At 35.9% G+C, this 21884-nt stretch overlaps 1 protein-coding gene across 7 annotated transcripts in view; it reads left to right on the top strand.

Moving 5' to 3' along the window:
• The window catches only part of RUNX1T1 (RUNX1 partner transcriptional co-repressor 1), a 182301-nt gene that overhangs the window by 13540 nt on the left and 146877 nt on the right, over window positions 1-21884 (top strand). For 3 of the 7 annotated variants that reach the window (XM_074316318.1, XM_074316317.1, XM_074316316.1), the window contains exon 2: window positions 13034-13204. The exons of the other annotated variants lie outside the window; for them this stretch is intronic. In XM_074316318.1, coding sequence (XP_074172419.1) covers window positions 13117-13204 — 88 coding nt within the window. In that variant the 5' untranslated portion in view covers window positions 13034-13116. The remainder of the gene's footprint in view (window positions 1-13033; window positions 13205-21884) is intronic. 7 annotated transcript variants of the gene reach the window in all.

Below are 21884 nucleotides of genomic sequence, written 5' to 3' on the forward strand. Positions count from 1 at the left end.
TTTTCAGAGGTGAATGTGGGAGAAGTAAACCTGTTTATGCAGTGAGAAGGAACTAAAGATTTTAGGTTTTGCTCAAAGATAATGACCTTCATACTTTCCCTTCACAGTTGCTGGATAAGATGAAGTTGGTACCTGGTGGAAGGTACGATAGACTAGGGGCTAAAGCATGGTGGCGATAGGTTGTGCTTTCTAAGTATTTGCCATATCAACAGACTTCGGACCAAAGTCACTTGGATATTGAGGAAATGACATTTTTAAATCATTTTTGGAGAGAACCTGCTAAATAACAACTTATTTAAGTAAATAAGGGCATGTTGTCATTTGGCTAAGAATCAGTTCTTAAGTAAGAAAGACTGAAAAATTGTCCTATTGCATTGCCTGAAGAAAGTCTGCTATTGCTTCTAAAAACAGTTAAAAGCCCAATTACTACCAATAACACTTTGATTCTATACTTTTCTTTAGTTTGTAAAAAATATAGACATTATTATAAGTTTAATCCAAATTTGTGTAACTGTTACTAATGAACCTGAGCTGAATTACTTTGCAACTTAGAAACTATTGCATTCTTAAACTTGTGATCTGATCAAGATGAGCTCTTTGTCATCATCCATTATGGCTGTAGAAACTTCTTTTTATTAGTAATATCTGCATTTGGCAGGACTTGGAAGTTATGTTATTTTCGTCTGTCATTAGAAATGGAAGCCATGAGAATCACTGTCATTTCATGGGTTGAAGACATTTGCATTGGTATTCAAAGTTCATTGGGAGGCCAAATTGAAGTTCTTTGCTACAAAAGAGAATGTCTTAAAACATACTTATGTGGTGAGCTCTTACTTGGTGCCTGGCTTGACTGGATTGAATATTACATCAGAGAGAGAATAGAGAAACTGTTACCATGAGATGTAATGGCAATTTGTCTAAAAAAGTTCAAGAGCTAGGGACCACTAATGAGAGGAAACATTGCCAAAACAGTGATGAACTAGATGTGGACAGGTCTATTAGAGCACCAGGAGACAAAACTAGCTGTAAGGTGCTATTTAAAGAGGATTTCAGAAGTCACTTCCACTAGACCTTGTGGGGAGTGCAAATGGTGACACTCAGGTAGGAGATCAGAGAGATATTAGTAAAGTAGATAGATAATGGTACCTGTAAATGCTGCTGACACAGAGTTGTGGTGCCAGGGAATTAACACAGCACCATTTCAGAGAGCATTTCAAATATACATTAGATTTGGCAAGTAGAATATCGGAAATTGGGACATCATCCCCCAGAAGACCTTGTAAGCATAGTGTAAGTTGTGCTTTAAATACAAAGTCTTATGAAGTTGGTTGGTCTCTTTGGTTAAAACTAGATGTACTATATTCCTTTTCCTAACCTCAAGATACAGGAAAATGTGAGCTGTAAAACAGGTCATGAAAGACTGCAAGTTTATTTTCTGAATCTATGCATGTGTTATGTACACAGTGATGAGCAAACACAGCTGGGAAGAACAGCAGATGATATTGGGACTGGAACTGTGGTGTTTATCAGCATGACATAGTAATCTCTCTTTCCTGTGAAAGTGTTCTTTTTAAGTGACTCTTAGGATTGGTTAACTTTTATCATGTGTCAGACAAATAAGTATTCTTTACTACTCAACCTCTTTTTCTACCTGTCACACATTTTCATTCTCGTCTCTTGCTAGATCTATTTAGAAATGAGATCCACATTTGACCTCTGGTGGGAAACAAATATGGACAATGAATTTTCATTCCTTTGTTTAAATAAGGGTAGATAGGTTGGTTCAGATCTAAATGGAAAGTAAATGTGATCCATCTCCATTGACATGTCCAAGTGAAGCTTTGAGTTGACTAGAGGGAAAGGACATAAAATATCAGAGAAAAATTAAAATGAAGAACTATAAAATGAGCAACCCATTAAATCTAATTTGACAATTTTTAAAGAAAGGCATTTGCAATTTGGGTAGTCTTGATAATAACACTTTTTAGAGTATCAGAAAGAAAATTAAAAGTTTTACTCTTGGTTGTAAATCTGAAGTAAATTAATAAATATTTAATGATTTCCTACTATGTATAAGGCAATATGTTAGATGGAGACACTGAGCAGGTAGTAAGCGCAGTTCCCACTGAATGGTAAACCCACTCATGACAAATTAAATAGTACGAAAGATCATGGGGTTTGATTACTTAACAATTCAATGGTACAATAAATGAGATTTTAAAAGGTGGGAGCAAGTCGGAATTTAAGCTTGTTTTGAGACAGGTAGGATTTATCAAGGCAAAGTCATTATAATGGGGTTGTGGGCAGTAATAAAGTAGGAATGGGAAATGCAGAAGCACAGATGTGGAAAAAACCTATGGAGAAGTACTGGCGTGGGTTGGGTTGGGATGGAGGGAGGATAAATTAGCGAATGTGGCTATAGAAAAAGGACATTTGGGCCATTATTAGAATATAAGCAGAGAGATCATAACTGTCTTGAAGATCAAGCCTTTTGATTTAAGCTTTATATTCTGAGTAAGCCAGAATTAAAAAACAGAAAACAAAACATTAACAAAAACACCTGTGTCCTATGGGACTTCTCAGGATTAGGAGATGGCACAGGGGTGTGTAGGCCCTTTCATTCATTCTCTCAGCATTGTGAAACCAGAATAGTTCTGCTTTTACAACAAATTGTTTTATATATTAGATTTCCTAGCTGGACTTCTTTTCAACAAAGGATGCCATAGTAAAATATATCTTAATAAAATCAAAATAAAAGATTGTGTCAGGCAAGGGGAAACCATGGTCCCAATTGAAGTTATGTTTCTGAAGAGCTGGTCTGACTGTGATGGGCCAGATGGATTGTAATTGAAGAAAGACTAGAGGCTGAGGCCAGGTAGGAAATTTGTTGCAGTGGTTTAGATGTTAGCTATTATAGAAGGATGACCAGTATTGGGTTTGTAGGACAAGAAGGAAGAGGCAGATACAAGAGGTGTTATAAAGGAAAAATAATTAGAACTTGGATATAGGGGTGGATTTAGAGAGAGTGAAGCGTTGACAATCTGGATTAAGTGACCACTGCAGTTAGCTTGCCAGAATTGGGGAATCACTTCCGATGATTAAGGGGCAGCTTCCCTATCCCTCATAGATGCGGAGTCTCGTGACTCAGAGTCACAGTCTCCAGAAAGGAGCCTCAGATGCCATTTGTATATCCTTGTGCCAGGGATCCTCATGGTCCAGTTCTTTTTGGGAAACAGGGCTGTCAAATGGTAGGTGTTCCTCAAACAGTAGTTATTGCATGGAGGATTTATTATTGATCTCTCTGGGACTTGGCTCCCTCATGTGTGTTTGCTCCTTGCATGAATTTCAAACTGTTCTGAGTTCTCCTTTTTACAGGTGACTTCAGGCCACATGGGAGAATAAAATGTGGTCGGGTGGGCTCCGTCTGGACTCTAACTTCCTACCAGAGCAGCCTAGCTGTTTGACATAATTCAAGCATTGGACTTTTGTTTGTGAGATAGTTTATAAAATGTATTTTTTTAAAGATTTTATTAGGGAAGAGGAACAGGACTTTATTGGGGAACAGTGTGTACTTCCAGACCTTTTTTCCAAGCCAAGTTGTTGTTCTTTCATTCCTAGTTGTGGAGGGCGCAGCTCAGCTCTAGATCCAGTTGCTGTTTTCTAGTGGCAGGGGGCACAGCCCACCATCCCTTGTGGGAGTTGAATTGGCAACCTTGTGGTTGAGAGGACGAGTTCCAACCAACTGAGCCATCCGGGAGTTCAGCGGCAGCTCAGCTCAAGGTGCTGTGTTCAATTTTAGTTACAGAGGGCAAAACCCACCATCCCTTGCGGGAGTTGAGGAATCGAACTGGCAATCTTGTGGTTGAGAGGATGTGCTCCAACAAACTGAGCCATCCAGGAGCTCAGCGACAGCTCAGCTCAAGGTGCCCTGTTCAATCTTAGTTGCAGGGGGCGGAGCCCACCATCCCTTGCAGGACTCCAGGAGTTGAACCGGCAACCTTGTGGTTGAGAGCTCACTGGCCCATGTGGGTATCGAACCGGCAGCCTTCGGAGTTCGGAGCATGGAGCTCTAACTGCCTGAGCCACCGGGACGGTCCTATAAAATGTATTTTAATTCTAACATTATGTAGAGGAATGAAAGCAGGAACCAGAGAGTAAGCAGTCAAGGAGGAGTTGATGAAAAAGTAGAGACAGTGTGTCCCCCAGACTCTGGGTTTGGTACTCTTGGGGACAGGGGGAGGAGAGAGTTATTTCCAGGGGCTTTTGAAAGCACATTCATTTATTCAGAGCCCCAAGCACTGTCTGTGGACCAAATTCTTTATCATGTGATGACATTTTTCAAATATACATTAAAAGAACAAAATGCATTAAAATATTACTGAGTTTAAGAGAAACTTGCCTTTATGTACTTTACAGTCAGCATACGGTAAACAAAATACCTGCTATCATGCATGATACCATTATTTTTTGTTTTAAAATCGAGGCCTCATATTGAAAAAGGAAAATAATCCCTTTTATATGTTAAAAGACAGTAATATATATATATATATATATATATATATATATATATATATATATATATATATATGAGGTTCTACTTGTGGAAGTATGTATTAGAAGCTGACAAAAGTACTTGCTTTGGGGGAAGAAAGTAGGGCGCAAGCACAGGTGGTTGTAAGGAGAGTTATTGTTGTATGTCCCTTGGCTCTCGTGAGTCTTTTTGCAAATCTTATACCTGTTTCACTTACTGTAAAGTTGGAGACTGCAGCATCAGCCTGAGATTGACTGGTTCTGCTTTCCCGGGGGAAAGTGATGCTATTCTTTTCTCTGCCAGAAGGCAGTTGAGTGGAGTGGTGAAGAAACTCAACTCCCACTTGTATCTCCTTTGTATCTCCCTTTACTACTTGTATCTCCTTTGCTCCCCTTCAACTGGAAATAATTCTCATTTGGATAATAATGATAAAACCTCATAAAGTTGTCATGAGAATTACATGAGATGATATGTGTGAAGCATAACCTTCAACAAGGGCTTGCTTGCTTAATCTTAGCATCCCACTTGGCGGAGAGTGGAACTGTTCTCCATTCTCGTCCAAAAGCCCCCTATACCATCTTCTCTCACTGACTATTCCTTCATTCAACAAGTACTTAATGAAGAGTCTAGCCCTGTTTGATGTCTGGGGATATAGCGATGTTCAAGACAGACAATACCCCTAATTTGCTAGACCTTTCTCACCTCAACCTTAAGACCCTTTTCTGCACGGAACCCACTATGTTCTCTCACAAGTCTATGATGAAACACTACTCTCTGAAGCCTTCATGACCTCTCTTCCTCCAAGACAGAATTTATTACATCCAACTTTTTGCTACCATCCATGCTATTCAGACTTCTCTGCTGGTTTGTAATCTCCTTGAAGTAGGAGTTTGGAACAATTGGGGCACTTTTTGATGTTTTTAAAAATATTTGTTGAAAGCTCATGCCTTGAACTCAAGTTATTAACTTAATATTGCCCTGAAATATTTCATTGCTAAGACCAAAATGAAAATTCGGTTCCAAGAATATGTTTCTTTCCCAATTCTTTCTACCTTGACCCCTTTTCATTGTGTTCTTCTATAGAATATACAATTTATTGCAGCCATATTTTAGCTTGTAAGTTTCAGCAACAGAAACGAACAAACAAAAAAGCACATCATGTACAGAATTGGCCCTAGGCAAACTGTGAGGTGGTCAAGTCACTTGTATATTCATAAATGCATATCTTGTTTTATTCATTTATGTTGTTTGCCCTGAAGTTCACAAATGTGCTTTTATAAAGGGTGAGTTCCCCGAAATTACAAGCAAAATATTGTGTATATGGAAGTGTCCCTTTGATCAGGGACCCAATGAGACTATAAAACCTTTTTAGTGGCTCTCAGTTTTCCCTCTACCAGATGCCCCCAGGTTATTCCTTAGTTGCCAAGGGCTCTCTTTTCTCTTTTGGCTGCCCAGGTCTGTTTTCTGGCCTGGGAAGGCTGAGCACTTCCCCTCCAATACTCTCCTTTACCTTCCTACTCCCATTTCTTTTCTCCACACCCAGTCTTGTCTTTTCTTATATCGTGTGGGAGTCCAAGTGCTCGGCTGCCTGACCAAACTAGCCTTAAAATCAGGGATGGCACTGGACAGTACGATAGGTCCATCTCCCCTCAAGATTCTATGACTCACAATGTGGAGGTGGGTAAAGAGTCTCATTGTTTTTCCTTCCAGGTAACATTTCCATTTGAAGAGATGATTTCAGAAGGGCAGCCAGCCTTCAGTTCAGACACATATACTTGGGGAAGGGACATATTGAGGGCTTTCATGGAATGAAGTTCACATATTGTCTTATTTACTTTGTAAATCATCCCTGGAGATTTCTTTAATTGCCCAAGGTCACCCTGCACTGGTGGGGGGCAAGGTGTGAACCTAGATTTTCTTATTTCCACACTTCTCTATTCCAGGGCTCACTTCTGCTCTCCTGGAAGTCTTCAAATCCCACCACCTAGGAATTTTCACCTTGAACAGGTCAGCCACAAGACTGCAGGTGGGAATTATACTAAGGTTAAAATGGGAAATTATCAAGACGTCTCACTGCACTTAGAAAAGTTACTGTTTAGAGTATAAAAGACTACCATCATTTTGATAGGTTTCTGAGGCAGGGGGAAGGAGAGAGGAAGAAAAAAGAGGGAAGAAGGAAAGGTAGATAGTAATTGATAAGGAGCTGCAGCAACCACACTGTGTTTACAGCTGGACAATTGAAGATCTTTTTTTTTTCTTTTGTTGAGATATGTGACCATCAACCATGAATGCACATACTTTCAAAGTCCCATTTTTCTTTCATGTAAGAGTTGCGACATGGAATAGATCCCTTTATTTGGAGAAACCCGTCTTTGGAAATAATTTGTTCTCTCTTCTCTTATCCCCTAGAGATGAACTTCCACAGATGAAATTAGATAAGGAAAATAAAAATTTAAATCACAAAACATTAGTTTGTGGCATTTCTTTCATTTTCACTGCAAAATGTTTAGGACCTGCTGCTTAATTCCTCATAGTTTAGTGTTTGTTGTTAACTGATCATAGGTACTTTATTTTTATCCCTAATAGTACAGTTGTGACTTTCAGAAAGGAAAAGCGTATGATTGCACTAGGTTATTTTTGAGTAATGACCTAATGCTTTTATTTTAATGCTTTACACCATAATATTAAAACAGGTACTGCCGCCTTTCTGCTATTAAGTGATAGGAACCAAGCACTTGGGTAAAAAGACACTTGAACTAGGGACACTAAGATAGGCATTTTATAAGCATTTTCTCTTATCTTCACATCATCCTGGTAAGGTATTATTATCCTATTTTAGAGATTTATATTTGAAGCTTATAGGGCTTAAGTGACTTGTCCAAAGTCAACTAGCTTGATAAGTGTAAGAGCTGAGATTTCACTCCAGCCAGAGCATGCATGCAATGATGGGCTTCTATGTGGTAAGTGTAGGTAGGCTACAGTCATTTTAGATTTTATTTCTTGAAAATTAAATTATATCTGTAACAGAGGAGATATTGAAGAGTTTTCTACTATTTTAAATTGCCTGGTTTGTTAACTCATTGGTCATAATCCATTGTCAGTTTAACCAAAAATAAATCATAGATTGGTCACCTGCCTTCTGATTAGTTCTTTAAAATACTACTTGAAAGATTTTAAAATAATGCTTTATTACAATAAGAGGGAGGAGCTTGAAGAAAGATTAGATAGTATTTGGTTATCATTTACTCCTTTGTTCACTGAGCCTATATTTAGTGAATACCTCTGTGAGCCAGGGGCTGTGCTAGGCACTGGGTATGAACGCTGTGGAATAAACAGGGCTTTTTCCCTCATGACCTTGCAACAGAATGAGTGCATCAAGGTAAGGTCTGAAGACATAAAGAGAATAAGACCGCTTTCCTACAACAGGAAACTCAATTGGTAAACTCAATTGGGAGATAAGTCTATGCATAAAAACTACTAGAATGCATTTATGCCTTGAAGGTTATATGGATTTATGCTGTGGTTTTGAATCATGGTATGCTACTGCTTAGTGTGGGAGGAAGGGCTGGCCTCACAGCCCTGGATGAGGTTGGGTAATTCCCATACTGGCCTATGTATATATATATAGAATGGGCTCAAATGGACAATATCTGGCAAGTAATAGTTGCCAAGGCTGAAATAGATCATAACTGCTCTTACAAATTAAAGAAGAGAAAACAATCATGGGCCATAGGAGAGGTCAGGGAAAGGTTTGTGAAGGCCTTTATTGGGCCTTTATAGAATTTCATTAGGTGGAATTCATTTGTTTTATTATTTTTATGTGCCAAGTACAATTCTAAGTATGGAACATAGAATAATGGGCAAAACAGATAAGACTCTGCTCTCATAGAGCTTACAGTTTAGGGTTAGGGGAGGGAGATAATAAAGATGTTAATAAGATTATTCCACGTAGTGTTAAATGCAATGAACACAATTAAAAAACAATGGTAGAGAGAATGATGGGGGTGCTGCTGCTGATGGTGAGACTTTATTTTGGGTGGTTGGGAAAATCTTATCTGAGGAGGTGACACTTGAATGAAAGCTGAGTGTTGAGAAGGAGCTGGCCATGTAACAATGTGTGGAAAGGGTCAATGAACAAAGCCATAAACGATGAAATGATGCATTCCATGGGGGTTTATCCATCAAAGAGCTGCACCCTGTAAGAGCATGGGTGGATCGGCGGCTGAAAAGTGTAGTTTAGTGCTAATTTATTAAGGGTCTTGGATGTCAGAAAAGGGTAAGAAAAAAGCCTGTGTGTTTCTTTGCATGTATCAGGAGATGAGTTGTTAGAAGAGAGGAGAATCTGGATGCGTGTAGTCATGGAAGCTTAAGGAAGCTTGTGTAATTGGGACATTGAAGTTTTTAGTTCACGTGACCTATGCCAAAGAACACCCAAACAACATAATGTCCCAGTCACTACCTGTTGGAAGTTGAGTATAGTCCTAGAGTGAGGCATACATGGTGCTTGGTTGACTAATTAAAATCAGGGGTTACAGGAGAATTGTCCTGTAAATGAGATCATGGAGGCCTTGACAATGATAAGTTACAATTCAATGTCAGAGAATGTACTTACTAAGGTAATGTTTTCTAAGCCAGATAGGCTGTAACAGATTCCTTTTGTGGCAATTCCCCTTGGAACCAAAACTAATTGCATTTTTATTAATGTAAAAGAACAGTTTTTATGCTATAAAATGTTATGAAAGGAAAGAGAAAAGTTAGAGTTAGGGTAAGTAGTCCAGGTAAGTAGATGAAAAGAGGTGTATTTAAAGGCTCTTTTTTGGAATAACTGTATATTGTTTACTGAAAGAGAAATTTCCCCAAATATTGATACAATTCTCTAGAGGAATGTGTTTAGGCAGTAAAGGGATTCTGGCTGTGACTGAGAAACATAGTAATGAGGAACTGCACTTCTCTTTTGAGGTTAAGTCTGATGTGTGGTCTTTAACATCCTATTAAATTTTTGAAAGATAAACTGATACAAGAATGATTTGCCAAGGCCAGCAACTCTTCCTTTTAAAACCTTGGTTCAGTTTACACATTGAATGGGTGGGGGGAGTAAGATAAAAAGCATTATAAATATGAGGTTAACGGAATTCAAATAGAAGGTTCTCTCAAGTTATTGCATTCCTTAGAAAATAAATACATTGAGCATATGGTTAAGATTGATCAAAAAACTATTCTGTATGCCAGTGATTATGTTACCATCTGTGATTAAGGTTTTCTGTCTGCATCTGGTTTTCACATTATATTTCTGTAACAAGAATCTTTTATATAGCAGAGTTCACTTTCTGTATTTTCTATTAGCTGCCGCTTGAACTACTGCACAGATCGCAGATTTACACATGTGGTTTTTATTACTTCATACCATTGAGAAAAAGTAATATTTGTTTGGGAATGTATGTTTTCCACAATTTCCATGGTAATATAACATGTTGAGCCTTTTTAATAATTCTCTCGTAGAACTACAAATTGTTTGAGGCATTTACTCTTGGTGGATTTTAGCTTTTAAACACGTCTCACTATATGTTCCCCTCATGATGAGGTTTTACAAATTTGAGGGCTGAGAATACAAACAAAGCAATTATTAAAGATAGAGAAATTTACTATCATTTGCATGAGATACAGACTTTAGTGTGGAATAAGTATCACAAATACCTGGATGTATATTTCATAGTGCTTATTACCATTACTCGTTTTATTATTATTTCATATTGGAAGACCATTTAATGTGTTGGATGTATGAAGCACATACATAATATTCCAAAATTATTATTTTGAAAAATCTTAAAATTAGATTTTTTTTGTTATCCTATTGATTGCAGTATAGTGTTTTATATATAAAATAGTTAAATGGGGAAAATTCTCATGAGGAACTTTAGGTTTACATTGTGTACTATTTGAATGTGTATTTGTATGTCATATTAACATTAAAGAATTTATGAACAAGTACATTTAAAATATTTTGTAACATTATCTTCCAGCCAACTTTTTCACCATTCACTTCAGAATACTCTGATTAAAATAGACACAAGTAAAGTTAAAAAGTGAAACTGTTTATTCTATATTATTCTATATTCTATATTCTATATATCTAGAGTCATTTATAATGAACAACTTATCTTTTAAAGAATGTTTACCTGTATAGTAATTTTATGTGCCTCTAAACTGAGAACCACTACACCATTTTTATTAATAAACCCAAGTATTAATCTGGTATTTAGCAGTCATGAGAAGGAAGAAATAGACTGAGATTCTGGGGGATTTGGTTGTGCTTTGCCTCCTTCATTTATTCAATGATGATTGTGACCTGTGGCCAACACAGGCATGATCCACTTTTATCAGGCTCTCTGAGCATCTTTTGTTGATGGTTGCTGAAGCACAAAATATTATCAAATATCATTATTGAGGCTAAGAAAAATATCCATTTTCTTTTTTCCCCCCAATAGTATTTGTTTATCCTCTATAAAATATTTTTACCTCTGCATAGAAACACTGGAAATAATAGTATTGTGTAGAAAATTACTCATTTCCTATTTCCAGAAATAATTATATTTAACATCTAGATGTATTTACTTCCAATTTCCCCTCCTTTCACTCCCACCTCCCAGTATTTGAGTATTTATTTATGTGTATATGTATCTATGCACTTTGGTCATTTTCTTAAAGTTTTGCTTTATCATTTGTTAATAAAATTGTTAGGTTTCATAGAAAACTAAATGTTTCCAAGTTCCAACTGATTGTCTTTAATGATCTTTGTTGAGCTCCAAAATAATTTATAATTAAGAAATACCTAGTATTATATTTTCCCTGAACAATGCTTATTTGATTTTTGCCGTAAAGCATGAGAAATAACTGACTTCCAGTCAAGATGGCAGAAGTCAAGACCTGACGCAGGACTTCTGGCTCCCATCCAGTGATAATACCATCTTATATTTTATTGCATTAATAAATCATTAATATGTACAAACAAATTTTATGATTTAACTCACCAAAAAAAAAAAAAAAGAATGAGAAGCAACTGATTGCTTGATAGCAGAGTCATAATATAGTATATAAAGGGTACTGATTTTTTAAAAATAGAATATGCTTGTTTATATACATCAGAATATATTCACCAATTTTAATTTCTAGGGAGTAGTTTGGTCTCTAATAAATAGCAACAATAGCCTTAGTAATACTTTTTGAGACTGCTTTTATTAAATATTTATTTTTTGCATTTATTTAGTTCCTACCTTATGTGCATATGATTGTGCTAGGGTTCTATTTCATAGATAATAAGAACTAAGGAGTGATACTTTTTCTATTCATAGTAGTGGTAGTACCATGATTTCCCGAAAATAAGATCTATTATTTTTTTGGAGTGTCCAAAAGATGCTCCAATACGTCTTTTGGAGCAAAAAATAATATATAAGACCCAGTCTTATTTTGATATAATTATATTATATTATAAAGACCCAATCTTATATAATATAATATAAGACCGGGTCTTCAATAAGATCCGGCTTATATAAAAGACAGGGTCTTTAATAATACAATACAATACAATACAATACAATACAAATAATACAAATACAAATACAAATACAAATACAAATACAATACAATACAATACAATAATATAAACTGGGTAATATAATATGATATAATACCGGGACTTACATTAATTTTTGCTCCAAAAGATGCATTAGAGCTGATGGTCGGCTAGGTCTTATTTTCGAGGAAACATGATAGTAGTAAAAGGTGAGTAATAGGCACTCAATAAATGTTTGAGAGTGAATGAGTGAATTCTAAACCTGCCAAATCTAGCAGGAAAAATATGAATATTAAGTTTGTTTTAGGAAAAAAAGAAAATGGTAGAAGTTTGTTCGTTTGCTAAAATGATTCACCAATAATTGTTGTTACTAATACTTTTAAACTAGTTGATTACATAAAGATTATTCATTGATATTAATAGTTTTAGACTATTTTAGCTAATAATGGAAATGTTTAAATTTCAGAACAGTAAAACATATGGACACCACTTTGTTTTAAACACAATTTAACTTGCATATAAAATTCAAAAATATAAAATAACAACATATAATGTCTCAGACTCTTCTAAAAAAACCATATTATCTGACAAATTATTTAATGTTTTTAATCAAAGCAGGTAAAATCTAACACATTATTTTAAGATATTGATGTACATATGTTTTAATACTAATTTAAGGAAAGAGGAGTTGTCAGGTTCAGAGAATGTATCCAGCTTTGAGCCAGATGATTGGAGAATTAAGTCTTTTCCTCAGTTCCTTAAAGGAACTGAGAAAATGAGGATTGCTTTGGAATCTTTAAAAATTTCAAAGAGCTTGTATCTGTTTCTTATACAAACAAAACTGGTCTAGTATTATCTTGTAAGTAGAAGGGTGTGATACTTTAGACTGGTTGTGATATATGCGTTTTTTTTCCCTTTGTTGTTGTCAATAGAAAAGATTGATCTCTGGGCTGGTGAACATAATATCTGTCCCAGTCAGAAAAGGAGAGGAGATTAGCAGAGCGATTGGTGGAGAATGATATCTGTCAAAAGAAACACTTGGAGAGCACTGAGTTTAGTAATAGGTGACTGCCGGAAAAAAGGGAACTTTGAATATTGTCAAGGTAAGGAACAGATAAATATTTTGATTCTGCAATTTACTTACATGCCAAAAAAAAAAAAATCGATCTATTATTTTTTCCAATAGATTATTGTGAAGATTTTCTTTATTTATTTTAGTGCCTGTTGATAAAGCATTTGTATTACATATTTAAAAAACTTGTTTTTGAAATTTTTGGGTGTAGGTTTGGGGTGGTTATCTATCAGCCTACCTGTGGGAGCCCTACTTTGATTGCTTTGAGTCTGAAGATATCAAATGATTACATACTAAAATTTGTTCACCCTCTTTCTGTTGCAGTACTTCTTGCCATGTTTCATAATACATCTATTGTAAGCTGAGCAATACTTGGAGTTAAAGAGTAAAAGTTATGCCATGATTTCTGTGTTTATTGTAACTAGAGATGGTATTTTCTGAAACAGCTTGTTGACGAAAGAGGGGAAAAAAGTGCTTTTCAATTTATTATTTATTATTGATTTGGATTTTTTTTTTTTAACTTTTAGGTGAATGTCAGGCATATTAGAAAAGAGAGAGGGAAGAGGAGAGAGAGAGAGAGAGAGAGAGAGAGAGAGAGAGAGAGAGAGAGATCTAACTTGAGGAAAACAGCAAGTATAAACTAAGTATTGACATTTAGCAAGAGACTTCTTAAAGTCTGCAACATTTAAAAATTAAAGAGAACACTGAATTACGGATTCCAGAGAGTTGATGTCTTTGGTAGCCAGCTCTGTTTCAGGTTTAGTGGACTTGTGCACAGATGAATAAGGATAAACCGCCAAGAAAAATAATTGAGCGTTAACAAAAATGTTGTGGGATACTGGTTGACACTTTAGTGATTGGGAAGAGATTTTTGGGAAGAGATTTTTTAAATTCTGTGACTGCCTGCCTGACTACATGAAAAGAGGGGTAGCAAAATATTTACCATTTGTGGCCATTGTTCTGGAAACATCACTGCTGGTGCCCACTCCACAACATCTGCTCTTGCAATTCCTACAAATACTTACTGGCTTGTTCTAAAGCTCCCAGGAAGGTGTTGGCAAGTGAAGGGGTTATTGTTTTTGAAAGACCAGAGATAATGACTAATTCCCTATAATTATAGACTCCTTTGAGGTAGCCTAAATCATGATTCAGTTTCTCTGTCTGTATTTCCCTTTTTTCATTCCCTCTTCTTCATATTATGATGTTCTTCTGTAATTAGCAAGAGACAAATTCAAAAGAGAAGGCAAATAATTAAATTTTATCATTTTTAAATAGTTGAAACATTTCTTACCTTTGCTTCTGTCTTCTTACCTTATGTATTACTGTTTCTAATAATTTACATTTTGAGAATGCAAACCTTGGTTGACTAGATTCTAAACTACAGCATAGAAAGAAAGGTTATCTTATTATAAAAGGAAGAAACTGGTAATAATAACAACCACCATCATCCCTACTTTAGAATTGCTTTTTCTTGTCATTTTCTATTAGAAGGAAGTGATTGTTTTAAAAGAGGATATAACTTTTTGCTTTCTGCCCTATATATCTCTATGGGGGTTCTTATTAATGTGATAAAAATGTCTAAGGTGCAGATTATAAATTGAAAAGGATATTGTATTTAAAACCTTGAGCATGTATTACAGATCTGTAGAGTTGTAGCCTTTACCTACCCCCATCCCGTTGCTATCATATTCTCTTCTAGTCATGCGGTGTGTGCATCTGGCCTGCTGGCAGTGAACCATTTGCAGTATGGAAGATCCATGTTGAAAGCAAAAATACGTGACAAGGACACGCATTTTAGAACAGCCTAATGTGTGTTATTGTTATAATATGCAAATACCAAAATCTCCAGCACCATGTATCAGAAACACCATGTTTCTTTTCTCTCATTCCTGTACATGTGTGCATACATTCTTAAAAAAAATATGTGTATGCACGCACACAGAATATATATGTGTGTATGTGTAGATATATGTACATATTATATGCATATATAATTTTTTATGTGGCATTAGAAAATTTACTCCTACATTTTTCTTTTTTTAATAGTAATGGGTGTATAGAAATATGGGGTTCAGACTCAAGTTGACCTAAGAAGTAGAGAACAGAAATCACATACTTTAAATTTGCAAATGGCTAGAATCCATTGGGCTACTGGGGTTGTAATTTGGAAGCAGAAAAAAACAAAGAACTCTATGAAGTTGAACAGTTGGGGCTATATGTGAGAATGGCTGAAGAGAGTCTGGTCTGTGTGGAGAGTTTGAAGTCTGTTGGGGATCACCACCAGGAGACAGGCCTGCTTCTGTTGGGAGGCCAGAGGGTTGAACATAATACCAGAAAATGATACCGAGGGGACAGCCATTAGCTTAGGTGGAAGCTGGTAAAGGCAAAATTCAGGTATGTTTCCCACCAGTGTTTTAAATCATACCCAAAATATGCACAATGCCTGGTCCTTCAGAATGCAGTTTGGATCTGTTCTCCGGAAATGTGTGCCACAGTGAGGATTTGGGACAATTAAGGGTAGTGTCCCACCCAGGAAGCTTGATTCTATAAGTCATTACTAAAAATACTAAAAAGAGTTCAATATTTGGCATATTAAAAATATCCATTGGTTGTCTAAAAGATGCAAAGGGAATGGCATGGGAGGCAATTATGACAGAGAAAACTTGTTGCAAAGTGGTATGTATTTATGTTCATTTCATGGGATGGGATATTTACATAGTACCAATTTATAGACATATATGTGTTTCAAAAGCCACATTTGTATTTTTAAAAAGGGTGATTTTAAAAAAAAAAGTTAATTTAGATAATGCTGTGTACCTTCAAATATTGGTATCTTTATTAGGAAAAGAGGGCAGTTATTTTCTCAATAAAAATTGTTGTTTTTTGAGACCATCTGCATTTATTTTTAGTTTTTCTTGGTCATGTTTGAGGGGTCTGATAGCATTAATGGGCTTTACCCCACGTGGAGCTTTGAGCTTATTGTAGCACTGCACACTGATCCAGGTCAGTGTGATGCGTGAAATCAATTTATTTGAATCTCTTTGCCTCTATAGGAATTTGGCAGCATGCCAGTTGTTTTCATTTAATGTTCTTTGTGTTGAACACAGGCAAGCAGGCATGCTTTTGTATTCCTCTCTCTTTTGGTCTCTGTCTCTTTCAGCCAACATTTTACTCTATGGATTTTGAGATGAAGGAAGAATATATTATTTATGTGATTCTAATCATTGCTTAATATGTATAATATGTGTGTATATTATATATATATAATATATGTATATTTATATATATATATAACTGGACCACTTTATCTTTTAAGGGATTTTTTTTATATTCCTGAGTTTTAATGGTGACTTTCTTTATACACAAGAAATATTTTAGAATTTCGTTTAAATAAGATTTTTGATGAAATACAAACCAGATCATAGGTGGCATTTGCTTACCATAATGCCCATTATCAAAACTGAAAATAACAATATTAATTACACAACACAACAAATGTTTAATTGGTGAACTGACTATCAAAATCCTTTATTTCTTGGGGAGCTTTTTTGAATTTGAATATTCACACTTTAATCAAGGACATGTGAAAGAAAAAATTATTATTTGGGTATTGTTTTCTTTGAATAACCCATCTTGATTAAGATACCAATGTTCTACATAGATTTGTTTTATATGAATTTTTATGAAGTTCCTGCCGTTAAGTTAAAATTTTGCTTTTTAAAATTTGGAAGGTAATGGCAGGGAACAGCACAGTGGTTTTTATTACAAATAGATTCAGACCTTTTAATGGATGTTTTTGTAGGGAGGATTTGTTTCTGGGTCAGCTTTAGGAAGAGGTGGAGAAGGAAATGAGAGAGAGAGTGAGGAGAATGTTCTGTTGATGCTCCGGGCAGTTCTTGCAGAAGTTGATGTGCAGAACCATGGAGCCTCAGCTTCAGGATCGGGCTCAGACCCAGCAGCTCTGCTTCGTTGTTTAATTACCTGAAGAGCAAAACAGCCGGAGAGTGTGTGAAAACTCAGGATATCTCGCAGCCTCCCAGCACTCTGACATCCTGCAAAACCAGCCTTGTCTGCCCACCAGCATCAGGCTGGCTCCAGCCCTGGGTTCCTTTCTTTCTGGACACATTGTGTAGAAGAGGGTTTGGTCAGGAATTTGAGATTCCTGCCAGTGCTGTGTCCCTGCTCTCTCCTGCACTCCACTGACAGATGCTCTTGATTTTTTTATTTTTTAATGGACCTTAAATTTTGGCTCTTTCGTTTGCACTCTGGCCTTGCTATGAAATAATATCTCTATCAACAGCAACAGACATTGACCAGTGAAGGACTGGCCTTGATTAATGGGTTCTTATTTTTCTGATTCTTGTTATATAGTGTCTTACATGTGTTGCCTTTTTGGGTCAGACTCACTAGTACAGTTCATTGTGGAACCAGTAATTCAGAGGTTGCTTTTATGAGGCAGTTTTGGAAAATTAATATGTCCATGAAAATAGAATAGTCGCTCTTTAAACAAAGGATAGGACTTTTAAGGTTGGGTTTTTTTCCTTTCCTCAGAATTTAATACGGACTTGAACATTTGCTGGGGGAAGAGCCACACCGTTTGATGAAGCTGGGGGTGGTGAGAAATCATATTTGGACAGCAATTGTGTGGCCAATTTGCATGGGTAGTATAGGATAAATATTCTGAGGAATGCTTAGAGATGGAGTCATTTGGGAGATCCCTAGACTATAACCAAGATGTCATCTTACCAAGAGGAAATCCAGCAGATTCTTTATCCACAGTGTGGCTGATGAAAAGCCTGTGCTATGGGTGAGGGAGCAATGGTGGTGGTTGTGGGGTTTCCTGCAGAGGGAGGGGAAAGTGTGACGACATGTGCAATGATTTGGCTTTTCCAAATACTTCATTCAGATTCTGTCCTGCAGACTTAAGGGCATTTACCCTTGAGGTGAATGTAACTGCTTGCAGGTTTGTAAAGAGAGCAGTGTGTACCTTTGTATTGTGCATGAGCACAGCTCCAGGGGATTGATTCCATTGTTTGCAAAGAATAAAGGAATTGGACTTTGCTGGGAAGAGTTTGGTAGGAATTATTCTAAAAACTTCTTTTCATATTAGATTTATGAAGGTAATGTCAATATTTTCTGTATTTGTGTACCACTACAGTGAAAAGTATAGAAACATTTAAGTAATTGGATTAACCTGGTGTGTTTTGCCATGGAGCTAGCATCGCCATGGTCTTCTATGCACTAGCATAAGTAGTTCTGCCAGAAGTGTTATGTGTATCCTCAGGCATGTGTATGTTTATTTATGTATCAGCCTGCTGCATTTCTTTGAGTATTTCTCTTTTCAACATCAGTATAAATATGAAAAAAGAGAACATATAAATATATCTTAAGCCACAGTCAACATTCCTAACTGGTGCCCTCGTCCACTGACAGACTCTGGGTACCCACCCCCCATTTTTAAGCTCCAACTTTTTGCTAGTTTATCCAACTGGAGCTTTCTTAAATACAATTAACATTAGCACCATTTGTAGCATTAAGCCTTGGCATCAGAGAGTGTATAATGTGAGAAAAACTTGGAGGACTTGAAAAGTGAATGGGGAGAGTTGTGGCTTGCAGGTGGCGTCAGGAATTAAATAAAATATGAACAAGAATGTGAGGTTGGCGCCTGGTGCCGAGTGTGTTCAGTAAGTGTGGAGTGAAATGACAAGGAAAAATCAGATCTATGGGAGAAGAAAGTGGGAGGAAGTGAATTACTCTAGAAACGTTAAGGGAAAAAACAAATTCTTTTAGGCACTTCGGACTGTGTCAATTTACCAGCAGGAATGAAAGCAGGACATTTTGATACAACAGATAAAAAAAAGTCACACAGTATTCTAAAAATTAAAGAAGATTTTGGTATCTAAAATTAAGAATAATTTTAATAAGGAGCCAGAGTAAAAATTGAAATTTCCATACAGGGTAAGGGAATTGAGTTGAGATTTATAGGTTTTAACCATTTTTCAGTGCATTTCAGAAGATACAGCATTAAATGTCATTCTCCCTGATTTTATGGGGATAGGGCTTGGGTGATGAAACCCACTCGGGTCATTAATTTAAAATTTTAATTTAAAAATTTACATTGTTATAAAAACAGATATACTGTACTGGATATTATCTGAACAAATAAAGCAGCTTTGGAATGAAAATTTATAATGGAATCCATGGTAGCCAAAAATCATTTTTCAGTAAGTTTGAATTTGTTTATAAACGTGGCAAATTAGTATGTATGCATAGATTTTCCTAATTTGCAATGTGGAGAGAGAAAATTGGAGAGTTTGTTAGAGATAAAAGTCCTGTGAAAACATGATGAAAAAATTCTGGGATTTTTATTTTATTGCTGTGTATTTGCTCCACCTGGTGGATTTTGTTGAAAGTGTTTTAATTCATGTTAATGAAAAGAATACTCTTTTACAGGAAGATGAATCTTTTGTTTTATTTTTGTTGCTGTGTAAAATAGTTTAATTTCTATCGAGGTCCAAACATTTATATATCTTTTGTTCAGTTCTTTCATTGCATTGAAATGAACATTTATTAGTTTTTCTTGTTCAAAATGTAACACATGCTCATTGGAAAACAGAGAAAAATAAAAAAAGGAAATAAACATGATTTATAATTTCACCACCCAGAACCATTGTATTATTTTTAAGAATAGATGTTACCAGAATAGGACTATTTTGCATTTACATTTATTTAAAGATATGCAGAATGCTAAATACTATGCCAAAGTGTGATGCTTATTATAATTATTTTTTGGGCAACTGCTACTCTTAGAATTCCTAGGCTCCAAAAAAATCAGTGTGTAGCAGGAACTGCTCTTTGTAAGCTCTATATCTGCAGAAGGCAAAGGCAAGAGAGATTAAAAGTACCTCACACATTCATAGGAGTGATGAGATCTTGTTGTTCCATTGGCTTACACAGATTGCTTTATTTAGAAATCTTAAGGATTCAGTTGTGCTTTGATCATCTTACTGTTTTCCTTAGGTTATTCTTTTTTTCTCCTTTAGACTCTAACAGCTCTGTAACAGAAGGTGAAGTTTTGAAAACAGTGTCTCCATATGCAAGGGATTTGGAGACCTTTTTATTGTCTTTAAAATTGTCATTCATAGTCCTCATTAGCATTTATTGTTGCAAGCATACAAGCAGAAAATGTGAAATTGGTATGTCATGAATAGCCCCACAGAGCTCTCCAGCCCTCAGATTCTGCCTGCAATGTGGTGTGGGCAGGGCTTTGAGGGAAAGCTGTCCAGATGGCTGCCTGCACAGAGCAGAGCTGCGGGTTTTGTCTCTAGTGCTGAGAGGAGGGAAAGCTCATTGGAGCATAGGCCATCACCCTTGCATTCTAACAAAACTGACTTGCCCGTTAGTCAGGATGGGGAGGTGGTGACATTGAAACAAAGGTTTTCCATTTAGTGTTACAGTCCTTGTGAAATGGGTAAGGGATGGGTAGTTAGGGTATCTACTATCTGAGTGATTTTTGTAGTTATAAAAAACATCAGGAAACTATAAATGGCAACTTATTTGCAGATTTACATGCAAGTGTATACTTTTTAAGATTGTTTTTATGGGAAATGCTTGCAGATTACTAAAGAAGTGTCATACTTCAAACTTTCGTTAATAATTTAATCCTTTGCCTGTGTCTATGGAGTAATCTACTTTTAATGTAGATTAGTTTGCATTTAAATAATGTAACATTTAATCAATGTAAATATTAAATGTATTACAGCATTTCAGTGTTTTTTGAATATTAGATATTGAAAATCAAAAGTTGGTGGTATAAAAAAACTACAATATACTGTGATATTTTGAGGGCATTAGCACTGTCAGAAACAATTCATAATAATTTGAATATAGATTTTGTTTATTTCCAGGGTGTGATATTTTACCTGAAACAGAGTTCTTTTGCATAAATACACATAAATGATGCACTCTACATACTTAAAAGTACTAATACACGCCATTTCATTTATGTAGAGAAAGTTATACTTCAGAGTTAAGAATGAAATATATTGCTTAAAAAATTGTTGAAATAATATAACTAATATTTTATTCTGTACATATTGAAAAATATTCTGTACATATTGAAATATTCTGTACATATGGAAAAAATACAGACTCTGGTTTTTCAGTTTAGGACATTATTTTAAAATGTGATTGGAATCTTCAAGTTACAGTTCAAAGCACATTATTAACACACTATAACTGATGAAGATACGCAAATCAAAGTGACCTGAGTCATTGAGTTTGACACGTCATAGGTGAAGGGAAGGGGTCGCGGACAACTTCTAACTCTGAATCTGCCACTTACCCTGGTAGTGGTAAGTTGCCACTTACCCTGGTAGTGGTAAGTGGTACCTCAACAGAGGATTTCTCAACATCTAGATGAGGATTTCTCAGCAGACCACTGTTGTGTGGTGCTTTTGCAATATAGTTGCAAATGACCCAAACAGTGAAGCTTTTCTACTTCTGTGATGTTTTGTATAATCTATTAAGACAAGCTTCCTCAATCCAGCATGTTTTCTTTGACTTGATTTCATCTTATTGCTAGCCACTTAGGCCTTCTTGGACAGCTCTAAATAACCCTTAGACCCCATGATGTTTATATACCCTTCAAATTCTTAAAATGGCAATCATGTCTCCTGTTCTCATTTAAGCAAAGTTCTTGTGAGCTCTTC

The sequence above is a fragment of the Rhinolophus sinicus genome, linkage group LG12 (genome assembly GCF_036562045.2).
Source record: "Rhinolophus sinicus isolate RSC01 linkage group LG12, ASM3656204v1, whole genome shotgun sequence".
NCBI classification, from domain to species: Eukaryota; Metazoa; Chordata; class Mammalia; order Chiroptera; family Rhinolophidae; genus Rhinolophus; species Rhinolophus sinicus.